Genomic DNA, 16,020 nt, shown 5'->3' with positions numbered 1-16,020 from the left:
TAGTCCAGGAGGATTACATCTCCTTCAGAGTATTACACATACAAAACTCAAGTGAGAGAAAATTATTTTGCTCTACAAATTAAAGAAAGGGAGACACTGTTAGCCTTGCAACACAAACACAAATATCCCCCAGGAGGTGCCTGTGTTTCGTGGTTGGTTTGGGTTTTTTTCCTCTCAGGTACTTGCTCAGGAATTACAGTGCGGTTCGGTTTGCACGGGACAGCACAAACGGGTCAGAGCCGCCAGTGCCAGCCCGGGAAACAGCCCCAGGGGCCAGCCAGGCTCTTCCCCTCCAGGTCGTCAAGTAATTTCCCCTCAGCCGCCGATTTTATTGTACGTTTTCAGTCACCGGCGATAAAACCACCTCCCTGAGGAGCTGCGTGACTACGAAAATAAGAAAAACAGACGGGGAAAAATTAAATAAATAGGGAAAGAGAACCTGCTCGTCTGCACAGCTCATTGTCTGGGATGAGGGCGGTGGCTGGAGGCCGCGGTGCAGGGGCCGGCTCCGGCAGGCGGGATGGGCTGAGGGGGGCTCGGGGCAACACCGGGCGTGAAGCGGCGGGGCGGGGGGCGGCCCCGCTCTGGAGGGGGTCCCGCGGCGGGGGGACCTGCCCGCTGGCCTCCCCCCAACGTCACTTCCGAGGCTGGAGACAAAATGGCGCCCGAACGGTGCCGGAGCTGAGGCCGCTCCGCGCCGCTCCCAGCCGGGCCGCAGGCGGCAGCGGCGCAGGTGAGGAGGAGGAGGCGGCGGGTCCCACCGTGTGCTGCCCGCGGGAGCCGCCGCGCCGGAGGGCGGGCCGGGCCGTGGGGCGGTGGGCAGAGCCGGGGGCGCGGCTGCCAGGGGGCCCGGCGCGGGAGGAGGGGACGGCGGCGGCGGCCCGGCCCGCAGAGCAGCCTCCTTCGGGGGTGGAGCCGCCCGGGGTGCCCACGGGAAGGTGGCGGCCGCAGGTGCGAGGAGGGAGCGCGAAGCCGCGGGAGCCTGAGGGAGAGAGGCGCTCTGGGGGGCCGCAGGGGCCGTTCGGTGGAGCGTGCAGCTTTCCCAGGTGTTTGTCTGGCAGGCGCTGCCCGGGAGGCGTCAGCCGGTGAAGTGGAACCCTGCGGCCTTGGCCAGCCCGCCGGTGGGACACGCTGCAGTGTTCCTGCCGGCGTGTGGGCGAGCTGCGCGCCCGAGGGCTGGCGGCAGGGTGCCTCGCAGGGGGGCATGTCAGGGTTGGTTTCCTCACGGGGAACGTCCTTCCTAGGCCGTGTCATGGAAATCGGAGGTTTCTTCATGATGGCGCAGTGGTAGCGTGGGGACGTATGTTTGGGGTGAGCAGGAGAACGTGTGTTTAGGACCACTCGAGAAGTGTCTTCAAGTACGTGCGTGTCTGGAGCCAGTGCAGTGTGTGTAGCGGCACTGATGGCTCGTGTGCCAGCACGTAGCTGAAGTCTAGTATAAAGTTTGTAGTGGTTTCAAATTCATATGAAGCAGCAAAATTTCCATTTTGTGCTAGTAAAGAAAACTTCAAATTGTTCTCAGCTGCTGAGGAAGGAAGGGAAGGTGATGTGGTTTGCACCTGCTATCTGATGATTCGGTGGCAAGAGAAGTATTTTTTTTAATGTTCCGTTTGAGTAATCAACAGTGGGCAGCTCTTGGAAACAACAGGGCTGCTTGCATCTCTGTGCTGCTCCGGTTTGCTGTTCCCAGTCTGTGCTCTTGACTTCGGGTGTGTTACTTGGATGCAAAAGTCTTTTTCAGTTTATTCACACGCACTAAGTAGATTAGGAGGACTGGAGATGTACAGCAGTGTAGTATGTAATTACTATGTTGCTGCCTTTTGACACTTGCCACATTCTAATAAAAATGATGTGCCCGTTAAGAATTCAGAAATGCTCTCCGTGTTACAGACAGGCCTCCACTCTTCCAGCGGTTGAAACATGTGATGGTGAATCAGTGATAGCATGGGCACTCTGCAGACAGAGAACTGCGTCATTGGTAGATGAGGGGAGTAACTTTTAACAAACGAAACAACTACTGCACTTGCAGAGACAGCAACGAGAACCAGGTAGTAGTAGTACCTCTTGGTTTTAAAGCAATGCAGATTGGTGAGGGCAGCAGTGTCTCACCAGCCTGTCTGCCCATGGCATAGACTGTAAAAATGAGGCCAAATTTCACCTATAGTAAAACCCTAGTTATGTTAAATAAAAGACAAATCATCATTCTGGGTAAAATATCTTGGGTAGAAATGCTATGATGAGTAAGGTGTTGGGAGGTTCCTGAATTGATGCCTGTTTAGTGTATATATGGAGGTCTGAAGAACAGCCTGCCAGAGTGGCATGGAAGATGGGGGAAGGACGCTGAAGTATACTTATGTACATTTGTGTAACTCGCCCTTATTTTTCTACTTGAATATTTGCTTGAAAATGGCAGGGAAGTAAAGCAGAAAGTCAAAGTGAGCAATTGTTTTTCTGTAAAAACTAAAATGGCTCTTGAATCCTCCAAATGCAGTGATGTCCCCATTTCACTGTTTTGCTTAAAAGCCTTGATCCTTAGGGGTAAACAAGTAATGGTATATAAAAAGGACTTCTCAATATTGTTACTTACTAGGCGGCTGGCTGTTGAAAACAGAAGTTCAGAGAGGTTTAGTGGTGATCAGTGTGGTAACTTCTGTATCATTGGTATCCAGTTGACAGTTTATTTGCAGTGTGCCTGCAAGACCTCTGAAATGAGGATCTCAACCAGAAAAAACCCCAATAAATTAGTCTATGGCTTACAGCAATAGTACCTTGATCATCATGAGTCCCTTGCTTACTGGTGGAGACTGGAGACTGCTAGTTGTATTTTTTTTAATCAGGGATTTATAAACAGCTGGAGTTCATAAATACTGGATATCTGCGTTGGCATACGTTTTTAAAGTACTGCAATATATTTGCTGTTGAACTTGTTAGCATGTGAAAGGGCAGATACTATCCTGATACTTAGTGACTCCCCCCCCTCCATGAAATAATTTCTTCTACCACTGTGTTTTCTCTGATTGTATTATTTCTTCTCTGCCTCTGTATCAGACATGCCTGTAGTCAAAAGTGGGAGACTGAGTCCTGCATTGTAAAAAGAAATGACTGATAGGACTTCTTCACGTAGTAGGAAATCAGCAATATACTTCTCTGAGGAATTTTTCATTTGCATTTACTGTCTGTGCAAGTAGAATTAAAAGTGTACTTATGTGTGAAGATTGGAATGGTACTTCTGTATATTTGCAGTTGTTAGAGACTTGCTATTTTTTGTTGACTTCTCCCGACTACTTGCTGTTTAATTAATAAACTTGGGTTTTATTTTTGTGTTGGTGGTTTCTTGGTTATCTGAATAAACTTTTCTAAGGTGTAACAGTTTATTTTGGTTACATGGCAGTAAGCAAAGCCTTGTTTTCTTAATGGAAGATTTTGGTGTTCAGAAAATAATTGTTTGCCCATTTTTTTTCTCCATTATTATTCTAGCAGTCTTGAGTAACCGAAAATGTATGTGCAACTAAATGCCCATAGCTAGTGCTTCTTGTTTCCATCAAATACTTATTTTAATATTTCAGAGTTAACATGAACTTAATTTTATTTTATAAGCTTTGTTTCACCTAATACTTGGAAATTTTGTGGGTTAGAGTATTTCAGTATTGAACTGAAAAAATGTAAATATCCTGATGATAAAAAAATAATAAAATATAATGTGCTTCAACTAAAAAATAAACAAAAAATAGCACTGCAGTATCCCTGCCTGAAACCGTGGTCATTAGGAAAGCAGACTTGAGACTTTCAGGTTTTGTTCTGTAACGAACGTGTTTTCATCAGAGCAGTAACATAATGCATGTCCCGTTTTTAGCTTCCAAAATAGGATTGATAGTCTTATACCTGGTTTTTCTTTTCTCTGAATTGGAAGCAACATTCTCTTCCAACGTAAGTTTTGCTTCTGGAATTTAAAAAAACACAAACCAAAACACCCCACATACAGAAGCGATAAAAGTAGCTTATAAAATCAGAAGATAGACTATTCAGTAAAACCTGGGAATGCATACTAGAAGTACCATTTGAATCAGTTTGAAAAAGATCATCTGTAATATTGGTTTTGTACAAAATTACTTGCTCTTGTTTGCAAACTTTATTCCCAGTAACTTGTATTTTTTGTAAAGGAATATTTAAAATTAAGTGTAGAATTCAGAAATAAGGTAAAAATATTTTTTGTTTCAAGCATTTAATTTTAACATGACTACGGTGTTGCTGTAAATATGAATGCCTTGTATATTCCTATCCAAATAAATATTATTTGTTGCCTAACAGTGAGCCTTTCTAAATATACTTTTCTGAAACTCTTAAGATTATGTGATGCAGTACGTCATCTTCTCATGTGTTTGTTTCCTGGATGCTTTAATGGTTTGAGAAAGTACACAGTATTTTTGTACTCACAAGATAAACAGTGGTAGGTAGTGGTTTGAAATAAATATGGCTTGGCAATGTTTTCTGGAAATCAATTAAAATTCAGGTTACTGTACTGGTGAGTGTGCGTCATGTTTGGCATAGAACCTTTATCTTTTCTTAGGGACTTCAGTGAATCTTCAGAGTTTACTGTGGTAGATGTAATTAACAATATTGAGGTCTTCGATAGATGCAGCTGGATGTTCTTGAGTTTTGAGGAAAGGTTGAATTGAAATAGTTGTTGCCTCTCTTTTGATGGAGCTTCTGATGTGACTTTTTCAAAGTACTAACACCGTTGTAGACTGTTGCTAACCTTAAAACTGATTTAATGTGGTCATTATCACTTCTTTTAAATTAATATATCACAATTCCCCTAATGACAAATCAGAGCAGTATCATTTCCTTTGGGGCTTTCCTGGAAAAACTTGCATTGGACTTCACTGTGTGTGTAGCTAAGAAAGTCATTAATGTAGGAAGTGAAAGCTTGTTCGTGCTTGCAGTGACAAGAGTAAGTACAGTGTTGGTAGTCATTGATCATACAGGGAACTAATATTTGTGCAGCAGTTGAGAATTTGTTTAATATTTTCTTGGTTTTGTTGAACTTTATGTACTAAAAGTTAAACCCCAAATCTAGTGGTACGGATACCTTGTCTTTCCAAGGTTTCATTTAGGCAGAAAGAAAGCTAGTGACTGTACGTAAGTCTGTGTACAATTGTGTGTCCCCCACGCCCCATCATCATCCCTGTCCCCCTGCCCAGTGCTATTAATCTTGCTTTCCATATAGTTGAGTTCATTGTTAATAAAACAGGTAACATGGAGAAAGGAAAAATGGGGAAATATTTTCAGGCATTTTTTCAGTTAGAGAGTTCATACGTGTAACTTGTCAGAACTGCAGGAATAAAATTCTAAGATTAAATGTATGTTTTAAGCTAATAGCTTTACAAATAGCTGAAGCTTTTGGTTTACTGTAGCTTAATTTCTCATGTAACTGCATTTTGTGGTAACTGGTTTCTCTGGTTGCTTGCAGCTGAAAGGGTATAGAGTAATGTGCCGTCTGTTAGGAATCTAACTAAACTGTGTTATGTGAATGTTTAAGGACATCAGTATGTTAAAATTTGTCATTTTCTCTGAAGAAATACCCTTGAGAGGTTTGGATATAGCCAGTTCTGTAAAAGCTGAATAAAGCATTTATAAAATTTGTGAAAATACCAGGCTTAGTTTTTGTTTTCAAAATTCTTTGAAAACAATTTTAATTCTAAGCAAAATAGTTTTGAATTAGTATGTGAAATGCAATAAAAGTGTATTTTTACTACTTAAACGAAACAAAGTAAAAAAAAAAAAGTGTTGACTTTTCAAAATTTTCACAGATTTATTTAACAACTCTGGTAAGAAAGCTCAGCTTAGAGGAACTTCTCAGCTTGGTAGGACTTTCCTTTAGGATTGATCCCTTCATCCCATCACTTAATTGATATTTACTTGCTGTCTCTCAAATTCTTTATGTTTAGTAGTGATGGTGTTGGATGTTTGTTTCTGTAAGACAGTGCTTTAAGTCTTCATTGTCTTTACACAGCTAGAGTTCTGGGCTAAATGCCTTCCTCTTGTAGCCAGTGTTGAAAATGACATATATGCTTCAGATGACTGTCATTTACCACAGTGTAAGGTATGTGCGCTTCTTAGGTTTTCTAAATCACTTTTCAGAACCATGATAGAAAATGGTTATGTGAACAGTTAAGCCCTTGTCATTGAGGGACTGATAATCTTCAGTGAGAGGGAGGAGAGAAGGTAGAAATAGGCAGCTGGAGACAATAACCACTTACACTCATATGCTACAGCCATAACAGCTCATCAGGGTGCACTTTAAAATCATGCCAATAAAAGGTTTGTGCTTTTGTTGCCTTTATGTGAATAGTTGTCTTTCGTGTTGTAGCCAAGTATGGAAAACCAAGACATTTGTTGCTAAAAATAAGTTGTTTTTCACACTAGGAAATGTTTTGATGCCTCTCTTGCTATCCAAAACATTTCATGTATAAATTGACATTGTGTGTGTATTGTCCCAATGAACAATGAATAAGAGCACTGGATTTTTCTGCTATTCCGGCCTCACCTCAACTACAGAAGTTTATACTGACTCCAGTTTTTACTTTTCCTTAATCAGCATTTCCAAGTGCTAAGGCCACTTTCAGCAGATGACAGGCAGTCTGTGCCTCGAATTTCAGAAACCATTTGCCTAAAGCACTTGTGTAAAAATGTCTGAAGTAGAAATCATGTTTGTCAGGAAGGAAAATCAAGGCTGAGGGAAGTAAAGGGTGTGTGGAAGATGCATGAGAAACAACTGTGTGCTAGTGCATGAGAAATGTAGAGCCGAAGGGACGTTACTGTCATGGCAAGATTTAACAGTCTCAGGAGCGACTGTAACTCGCAATGAAACCTGTGGAGCATTCCTGACTGCTTGGTAGTTTCTTGGTGTCACATATATTCTCTCTCAGTAGAGGAAATTCTAGAAATTAATTGCTTGGAATGCATCATTCCTAGGAATTGATTTGTATTTGGCAGATGTACTGAAATAAGTTAGAAAGTTGTAAAAGTACATTCCAAAAGGAGTGCTTTTCTTCAGATGTTTAAAGCTGTTCAGATGGAGCTCCTCATCCCGTAGCTGGTCTTTGCTGGCAAACTAAATCCCACAGAACAAGTTGCAAAAGTGGAACTGAAATACAAACGTTTCAGCTCTTGGTCTAAATGCTCATGTGATAGGGAAATATTAGAACCAAAGGAGTTAATCCTGGAAGGGCTGTATACAACATAAATATCCTTTTCAAGGGTGTTTTTGTTTTTCTTACAAATTTCTTAAGCAATGCAACATTTGTATGACACTGGGAAGTATTTTCATTGTTACGCAGCATTAAGAATTCTTACAGTGCAAGGATGTGAAGGATTATATGAATTTTTTTTGAGTATTTATTGGGAGTATATTTTGCTTCAATGTAGTTTATATTACATGTTAGTATTTATACAAAGTACTTAGCAAAAAACCAGTGGTTCATTGCTATAATAAGAAAACCAAAGACAGGGAAGAAATAGCAGTACTTGAATAAAGAGCTTTAAGTGATTAGGCACCGGTTAACCCCCCAAAAAGGGTGTGTGTTTATTGGAAATTCTGGGTGACACCAGGAAGGGTAGTTTCCAATGTAACTTGCAATAATGCTTTTTTGTGTGTATTAAAAAAAAAAAAAATTGAGTTGATTAGTCTAGACTCTCAGATACAGCATCATTCTGATAACTTCTGTGTTGTCATGAGTTTCCAAATTTGATGACTGCTTGAACTAGGATTTTTTTGTTTGAAACATTTTGAAATCTCAGGCTTCTGTTAAACAAGAACGCCAAATGCATTAGTGTAATAAAATATGTTAATGAAAGGCTCAGTTTAAAGGATTTCCTATTTCTGATATGGGAGAGTAGAAACTCAGATGCATGCATTTTGTTAATTTGAAAACCACTTAAGGTCTTTCATAATGCTTTGATACTAAATTTTAAAGAGATCTGACTGCTAGAGATCTTAAAAATACTCAGTCTCAAACAAGCTAACTTGTTTTTGAAAACAATCATACTTGAGCTCATTTCTGCTGCATCATCATTTAGAACTGGGAGAAAGATTAATGATGGATACCCGTCTTGCGATTAAATATATACATCGGAGCTATAACAACAAAACTGTAGCTTGGAGCAGATGTTTTTACAAAGCATTGTGCTCCTTTGTGACAAACACTTTAGGAAGAGAAACTAGAGGTCTGTGTGTACTTTCAATTCAATGTAAACTTGTAGGTAGGTACGTGTTACAATTGTCTGTTTTTCTTTTTAGGGCTCATGTAATCACAGGAGTTTCTTTGTTGTGTGTATCTTTTCAGAACACAACAGGAATTCAAAATGAATCAGGTGAGTATAAAAGTAAGACTTTATCAAAATACCTAGGTGTTAGAACAGTTAATTATTAATAAGAAAAGTAAATAATCCACTAAAAAAGAAATGTTCTTTAAAGTCTTCAGTGCGATTAAATTTCATAATCCTCCTTGCCACAATGTGTATGCTTGTAAGATTTATTTTATTTCATGGATTTAAGTTTTTTGTGTGTGAATTCCCTTTAGCAACATGTAAGTTATTACTGCTGGCGCCTCTTATAAGAACACCTCTCCAGAAAAATCTATTTCAACCTGAGGCTTTTGGTAATAACTCAGCTCCTTATAAAAGTGGCTTGAAAATTGAAGACTTCCTTTTTTTTTGTTTGTTTTTAACCACTTTGCCATTTCAAATGTCCAGTGAACAATGTGTCACACAAACTGATTGATCAGGAAGTTTCACACTTTCCTGGAACCCTACGTATTTCCTAGCATCAAGTGAAAAGACCGAGAAAGCGCATTTCTCTTGTGCTGCGGTACTCTACTATATTGATGCAAGAATATCCTGATTGGAGGGTGTTGTTTTAATCAGTGCCAGGTGTACATGATTTTATTTTACATTTGTCTATCCAAGTAGGAATTATCCATCTGGTTGTTTGTCATGCACAATTGTATTACTTAAAGATACTTACAGGAAAAGCGTATGTCGCCTTAAACTTTTCTCATAAGTGCTTCTCTTTTGGATGGTCTTATGATGTCCCTTTGGCATGGGAGTGTGAATGTAGGATATTAACTGAAGGAATGCCATTTTTAATTTGCTAAAAAAGGCAGCTATGATCAGAAGCTTTCTTAGCCAAAAACAACCACGGTACAGAGTCTTGTAAAATGCTTTGTATACTTTTTTTATTGATACCTATATCTAATGTGTGCTTTTATTTCCCTTTATGCCCTTATTTGATCTTCAGCAGTTTTGAATTGAATACAGTTAGCATCTTGCTGAAGTATGTTTTCACTGAAGCTGTAGAAGTATATATATAATATAAATAATTACAGTGTGAAATGGGTTGGTGGGATGTTTCTTGTTGCTTTTTTCCTTTGATTTAAAGTAAAAAATTTTCAATATGTATGTGCATATTTTAAAAGTGAAAAGCAAAATATAATCTTTATTAGAGCCTTGAAATACGTATTGTTAAAATACATATTTATACGATACCTATACACAAATATAAATTATCATCTGTATAATGCAAATGACATTTACATTTGCACACTTCTAAGCATTAGTAGTCTAGTTTGGGGTAGCTTGGTTATCTATTGCTTCATGATTTATTTCTCTTGAGACTTAACATTTTTTAACCTCTGAGGTTTGTTTTGAATGTGCTCAGTGGCATGAAGTGAACAGTTGCTCTGTCTGCTTGAGTAACAATCCCGCTTCGTTAGACGTTATGATAATCTTGGGATTGTGCTAAAGTTCTGAAAGCTGTAGATCCTGATCTGTAATTGTTATCATTGGCTGTTGCCTTAGCATTTCATTTGTGTGTCCATATCTCCCTGCGTCCTGTTCTTGTGATCCCTCGCCCCTGAACTGTTTCTAGAATTAAGTAAGATTTCTGTGCTGTATGAAAACAAAGTAATCTTTCTTATTGGAACTGCTAATATTGTTTATGCAGTGCTGTGATGTATGTCATCTTACAATTAAATAACGAGGTGACCCTGCCTCTGAGAATACTTACAATAGCTTAGAGTCCTTGGTGCTTCTGGCTTTCACATTTAGTTTTCAGAGTGTGCAGAGCTCATACGGCTTTTTATTGTTCAACTACCATTCATATCAAGTGTGTATTTATCATCAACCCTGTGGTGTTTTTTTCTAGCAGCGCCCTTGTCATTTCATTCACTGTTGACAAGTTGTAGTGCCAGGTCTGTATAAGAAATGTTTTTGCATGATGCCAAACGTCTTTCAAGTGTTCTGTTATCTCATTTCTTGCATTCTGCTTATCTCTGCTTTTGATGTGACTTCAGTGACGCTGAAACTAATTGGGCTATTCTTAATTTGGTTTGTACAAAAAGATTTTGTTTTATTGTTTATCCCATAGGAATCTTGAAGTAGTGAAGGAAAACCTTTGATATGGTCATCTTGTAGGCAGCAGGAGGAGGAGTAACAAAAAACTGCCAAACAGCTGTTGCTGAAATTAATATTTTGGGGTTTCTTGGAAGATGGCTGTCACAGGATAGACAGTGTGCATTCTCTATCTGTTTTAAAAAGACATCTTCCTTTACTATGTAAACTACTTTGTCAGAATATGCTGAATAATTTATTTTGAAAAACCCATGCGAACATGGGGTTTTGATTGGTAGCATTTATTGCATCTCAGACTGCATTAAGATAGAGCAGGAAGAAGGTTGTGTGCTACCTGGAAAACTGCATGGGCAGTTATTTAAAAAAATCGTGAGGCATATGTTAACAAATTACACCTGCACTTGTTCCAAATCTCCTTCCCCCTGTTTCTTCTGAGTTTTTCAATGATTATTTAAAATATTTCTGATATGCCTTTAATTTTCAAGCACACACAGTGAAATTGTGGCAAAGAGGGGTAGCCAAACAAGGTCCTTGGACAAGCAGAGTTGTTCCTGCTTCTGGTTTACCTTTCTTACACTAGCTGGCTGTTTGTGTCAGCAGTTTTCCTTAGTCACTTCATGTCCTTTTCACCACTACCTCTTCGAACTTTCCTGCCGTGTCCCCCTCTCTTCAATGGTATCCTTTCCTTTATCTTTTCGTTTGTCTTAGTCTTATTTCCACCAAAACATGATACTGTTTGTCATTCTTCACACAGTTCAGGATTATTTTTTTTTCCTTTTCACCCTAATCTCTGATCATCTGTAAACATCTTGTTGCAGGTGCTGTTTCTACTCTGCTCAAATACTGCTTGTAACATTATAGTCTAATTGGTACATAGGTACAATTATATTGAAAGTGGTGTGAAACACTGCTTAATCAGTGTGGTGAAAGGTGCTGTCAAAGTCACTGGATTCTGAATTCAATGAACCAGGAAAAGATAGTTTCAGTTAAAGGAACCCCTTCAGCCCTCAGCTAATTTTTTTGCCGTTGCTCTTAAGTCATTTCACCCCAGCTAATATGAATGCTAGCCATGTAATATTTTTGATGAACTTCAGAGTAAGAAGCTTAAAAGTGAAATAAGCTTCAAGTGCTTTTGTATTCAACATTGCTGCCTGGGAGTGAGTGAAGAATACTGTATTAAGTCTTCAGTTAAATGTAAAGTTGGCTGTAGGAAATGCACCAGTATGCTGTCCTTATCAAGAGGTGAATTTTTAGACAGAAAAATAAATTTGAATGTGATTGTTCTGTGTTGGTGGAAAAATGATTGAAATACAGTATTTCTTTTTTTGGTAGACAGACATTCCTTGAGGACAAGTTGTGATCTGGAAAATATTTTAAGTTGCTACATTTAGATTGCAAATAAAATGAAATTGCACTGATTTGACTGAACTAAATTGTTGTTTATTTTACTGTTTAGTATTTGGTTACTTATTACCATTCGTTTGAGGTGTGAAATGTATTGTTATGTACTAGACCATAGCCAATTTTCTGGTTCCATTAATATGACAGGTGTCAAATGAGTCTGAGTGTTGTATTCTCTGAATGTAGCTGCTAGTCTTTGATTTATGTAGGTACACGCAAAATAAAGTTCTGATTGTATATTACTCCATACAAATATAACTTTTAAAATGATAGAATGTTTTTGGAATATTTATGGATAAAAGGAGGTGTGACTATTAACGAATATGCCAGACACATCAGAGGATATAACACAGTGCTGGACACTTCTGTCTTAAATCAATTGACTCTGATTTTTAAAGTTTTGGTGGGTTAAAATTTATTTGCAGGTTTGAGATTTTTAACTGCTCATCTAGCTGTGGTTGAAAAAAAAAAAAAAAAAAACCAAACAAAAAAAAAACCCCAAAAAAACCCCAAACCCAAAAAAACCTCAAAAAACCCAAACCCAAAAAAACCCCAAACAAGCCAAACCTCCAAATAAAACCCAGCTATAGAGCCACCCTACTTTTGTTAGCTTGAAACTTGTTTTTCATCGTTCCGATGGCTGTATTGTTTATTCTCTGTGGTCCCCCTCATCTATGCTGATATGCAGTTTGTTAGAAACCACTATGAAAAATAGGCTTCGTTATTCCCTAATGAAATCATGGGGAAATGTACTGGAAAAATATTTAGGTTTCTTTGATATGCTGAGAACATTTTTCTTTTTCGTTTGATGAGACATGGCTTCATGGGTATCAGTTCAAGGGTAGCAGATGTCTGAAAATCAGACTTCTTTCATCACTGTTTTGTCTTGTGAATTGTTGGAAGAGCAAAATAGAACTTTGCTCTGCATTGAATAGGCTTCAGCTATTATAACTAAAGAATAAAGATTCCCCCTCCCCTGCCCCCAGTCTCTTCACTCTCTTGGATGGGAAGAGATTTCTGGCATTCTGTTCCTTCCATGGTTTCCAATTTGGGGGTCTTTCTCCCCTACATATAGCTCTCTAGGATGTGTCTGTGCAGCTGTTAGGGCTTATCAAGGCAGCGATAGAATAACCTTGCTGCGACTCCAGTTTTACCATTTTTCTCATTGTTGCTCTTAAAGCTGGCAGAAGACATGTTCTTGTAACTTAACTCAGCAAGTCACATTCATAAATACGGAGAAAAATTGCCTAACATAGCACCCTCACAAAGAGTGGGTGCTAAATAGAAAAGGTTGAGCAGCTTTCTCTGTTCTACTTCAGAGATTAAATTCTTAAATTTCATAGCATATGGAGATGTATTTTAAAATACATTTCCATTAAACTTTCAGCATAACATACTTCGTAAGTGCTCAGTGGAAAAGGCTCCAAGTATTACTCAGTATATGAAAACTTCTATCATATCTTTGTTTTAAGGTTATATGTAAAAGCAAGAATAATTTCCATAAAGTCAGGGTTTACTTGGACAAGCGTAGTGTTGCCCAAGTTGTTATTTCTCAGTTTAACCCCTCCTAAAGCTTGTTCAGAGCTTAAGTGTAACATCCTTCCTATTATTTACTGCCATCACCGTCGGTATTTGTTTCTGACCAGAACGATTGAAGTTTGATGTTAGAGGGCAGGTACTTTTTTTAGGGCTGTGGCACGTGGTTCAATATATGCCTAGTTCTCAGCACACACAATTCTTTCATAATATGGACAGATTTTATGGGAAACCGTGCATGCTTGTAGCTTTGAAATACCAGTCACTTTTATCAGTGGTTTGTTGATTATAATTAGGTAGTAGAGAGCTAGTTGTTTAATGACAAGTGTAAGTAGCATTTTCTGTTGTGTTATACAAATAATAGTATGAATAATAGTACAGGCAGCCTATTGAAGCTTGTAGGCTCCTTAAAATGGAACTAATCGCTTACTAGACATTCATAAATAATTTATTAGCTTTCTATTGCCTTTCGAACTTTAATAGAAAAATAACTTAGTCTTTTATATTAATTATAACCTGCTGGCTAAGGATTCTGAGCTGTTGATTTATTTAGGAATTATGATTAACATTTAGGATACTGAAATAATAACTTTTATGTCATTATTTAAACCCCTTCATTCTCTCTAAAAGCTGTTTTTTACTTACTCTGTTGCAGAGCAGTAAACTTGACATGCAGATACTTTAACTTCAATCTTTGCAGTGGAATTACATGGTTTCAGGTTGCAAATAGAGCAGTAGAAAGACAGTAATAGACCCAGTAGTAGCTCTGCGAAGTGTATTAAAATACAAGCTTCATCATGTCAGCTACTCTACCATAAGGGTCTTATGCACATCACTAGTCTCCTGCTTGGCTCTGTCCACATGACTTTCAGTACTGGGTAGTAAAGGGTATACGACAAACCAGCATCACTTGGGCCTTCAGAAAGGGCAAGGAGGAGGACCCAGGAAACTGCAGGCCAGTCAGCCTGCCCTCCATCCCTTGGAAGGTGATGGAACAGCTCTTCCTGGAGGTCATCTCAAAGCCAGTGGAGGAAGAGAATGTCATTCACCAAGGGGAAATCATGCCTGACCAACCACGTCTGGGCTCCCCCGTTCAAGAGGGACGGGGAACCACTGGAGAGGGTCCGGCGGAGGCTACAAGGATGAGGAGGGGACTGGAGCATCTCCCTGAGGAGGAAAGGCTGCGAGAGCTGGGCTGTTCAGCCTGGAGAAGAGAAGGCTGAGAGAGGATCTTGACCAGTGTCTACAAATCTCTTGAGGGCGAGCACCAAGAGGCCGGGGCCGGGCTCTTTTCAGTGGTGCAGCCAGGGGCAGCGGGCACAAACTGCAGCACAGGAGGCTCCGTCTGGATGTGAGGAAAAACTTCTGTACTGTGAGGGTGATGGAGCGCTGGGATGGGCTGCCCAGAGAGGTTCAAAACCTGGCTGGACATGAGACTGCAACCTGCTGTAGGGGAACCTGCTTCAGCAGGGGCTTGGGCTGGATGATCTCCAGGGGGCCCTTCCAGCCCTGCCCGTGCGGTGATTCTGTGATATCTGTGTTCGTGGCAGAGTAGATGGTGTAACCCAAGTGCAAGCTCTAGTATGTACATTGAAGTAGTTAGTTTACTGCAACATCCTCAGTTCAGTAAGTACACCAAGTAATTTTTTGTGAACTGTATGCACTTCTCAGAACTTTATGGTTTTCTCTTTAAGTTACCATTTAGTCTTTCTCACAAGTGATACGTTTTCATGTAAGGCAATACAGAAACTATTTTAGATTGTGCTTTGGGGACTGATAAGACTGAGTATGCCTGGAAGTCATAATTTGAAAAGGGGAAGAAAAGAATTACTAATATATGTGAAATTATACTCTGTGTGGTGGGTAGCTGATGTTCTGGCTTTGCACTGTATTTCCACAGTCATCACTTGTGTGTTTCTAGGCAAGTTATTCCTGTTACTGAAACTTTACATCATTCATTCCTTTATGCACAGAGGCATACACAGTTGTTTCGTTTGAACTTCTATGTGCATGTTTAGGAAATGATTGACAAAACGCAAATGGAAGGCTGCACGAGTGAGTCTGGACCTCAGACTGTAAGTGCTGTGGTGGAGCTGGAATTGCCCTTTTGTTTTGAAACTTTGAGGTGTCCTTATACTCTAGGCTGCAATACCAGGTAGCTTTCATTATAAACACAAATAATGTTCAGGAAAATTGCAGTAGATCTCAGTTTTCACTTCAAAGGATTGAAGGGTACATAGAAAATGGAAAATGCTTAGAATTGTGTGAGTACATTATGTTGAGTGTCACCATTACTTTTTATAGACAGATGTTTATGTTAAGTCAGTGGATGGTTGATAAAATAGGAATGTTTTTCCAGTGATGCTTTTCATTAATGCTGTCAATTATGGTAAAGATAAGCTAAGCGCTGTGCATCTGAAGCCAATCTGATCAAATCTATATGATTTTACTCACCTTTAGTGAAATTTACTTGCTGAGGGCCGTAGTGGGGAAACTGCTCGGCTGGCTCAAGCAGGTTGGTTTGATCTGATCCACATTTGTTTTGCATTTTGAAACAGAATTTTCAGAAGATGAGTGTCTAGGTATTAAGAAAAGGTAATGGAATGAGGTTGTCACCTTCGTGCAGTATTAATTTGCGTTATACCTCTGGTTTAGGGGCTTTTACTGTCTTAT

General features: G+C 39.5%; 1 protein-coding gene across 5 annotated transcripts in view; it reads left to right on the top strand.

Annotated features, from left to right (window-relative positions):
* Nucleotides 1–453: 453 nt before the first annotated feature.
* The window catches only part of PRDM2 (PR/SET domain 2), a 68,963-nt gene continuing 53,396 nt past the window's right edge, over nt 454–16,020 (top strand). For 2 of the 5 annotated variants that reach the window (XM_055798717.1, XM_055798718.1), the window contains exons 1-2: nt 454–733; nt 8,300–8,373. In XM_055798717.1, coding sequence (XP_055654692.1) covers nt 8,365–8,373 — 9 coding nt within the window. In that variant the 5' untranslated portion in view covers nt 454–733; nt 8,300–8,364. The remainder of the gene's footprint in view (nt 734–8,299; nt 8,374–16,020) is intronic. The other 3 variants (XM_055798719.1, XM_055798720.1, XM_055798722.1) reach the window with 3 other exon arrangements.

Source organism: Falco peregrinus, chromosome 3, assembly GCF_023634155.1.
Source record: "Falco peregrinus isolate bFalPer1 chromosome 3, bFalPer1.pri, whole genome shotgun sequence".
Lineage (NCBI taxonomy): Eukaryota > Metazoa > Chordata > Aves > Falconiformes > Falconidae > Falco > Falco peregrinus.
The sequence above is the reverse complement of the archived record's forward strand: the minus strand, read 5'-3'. Positions and strand labels throughout refer to the sequence as shown.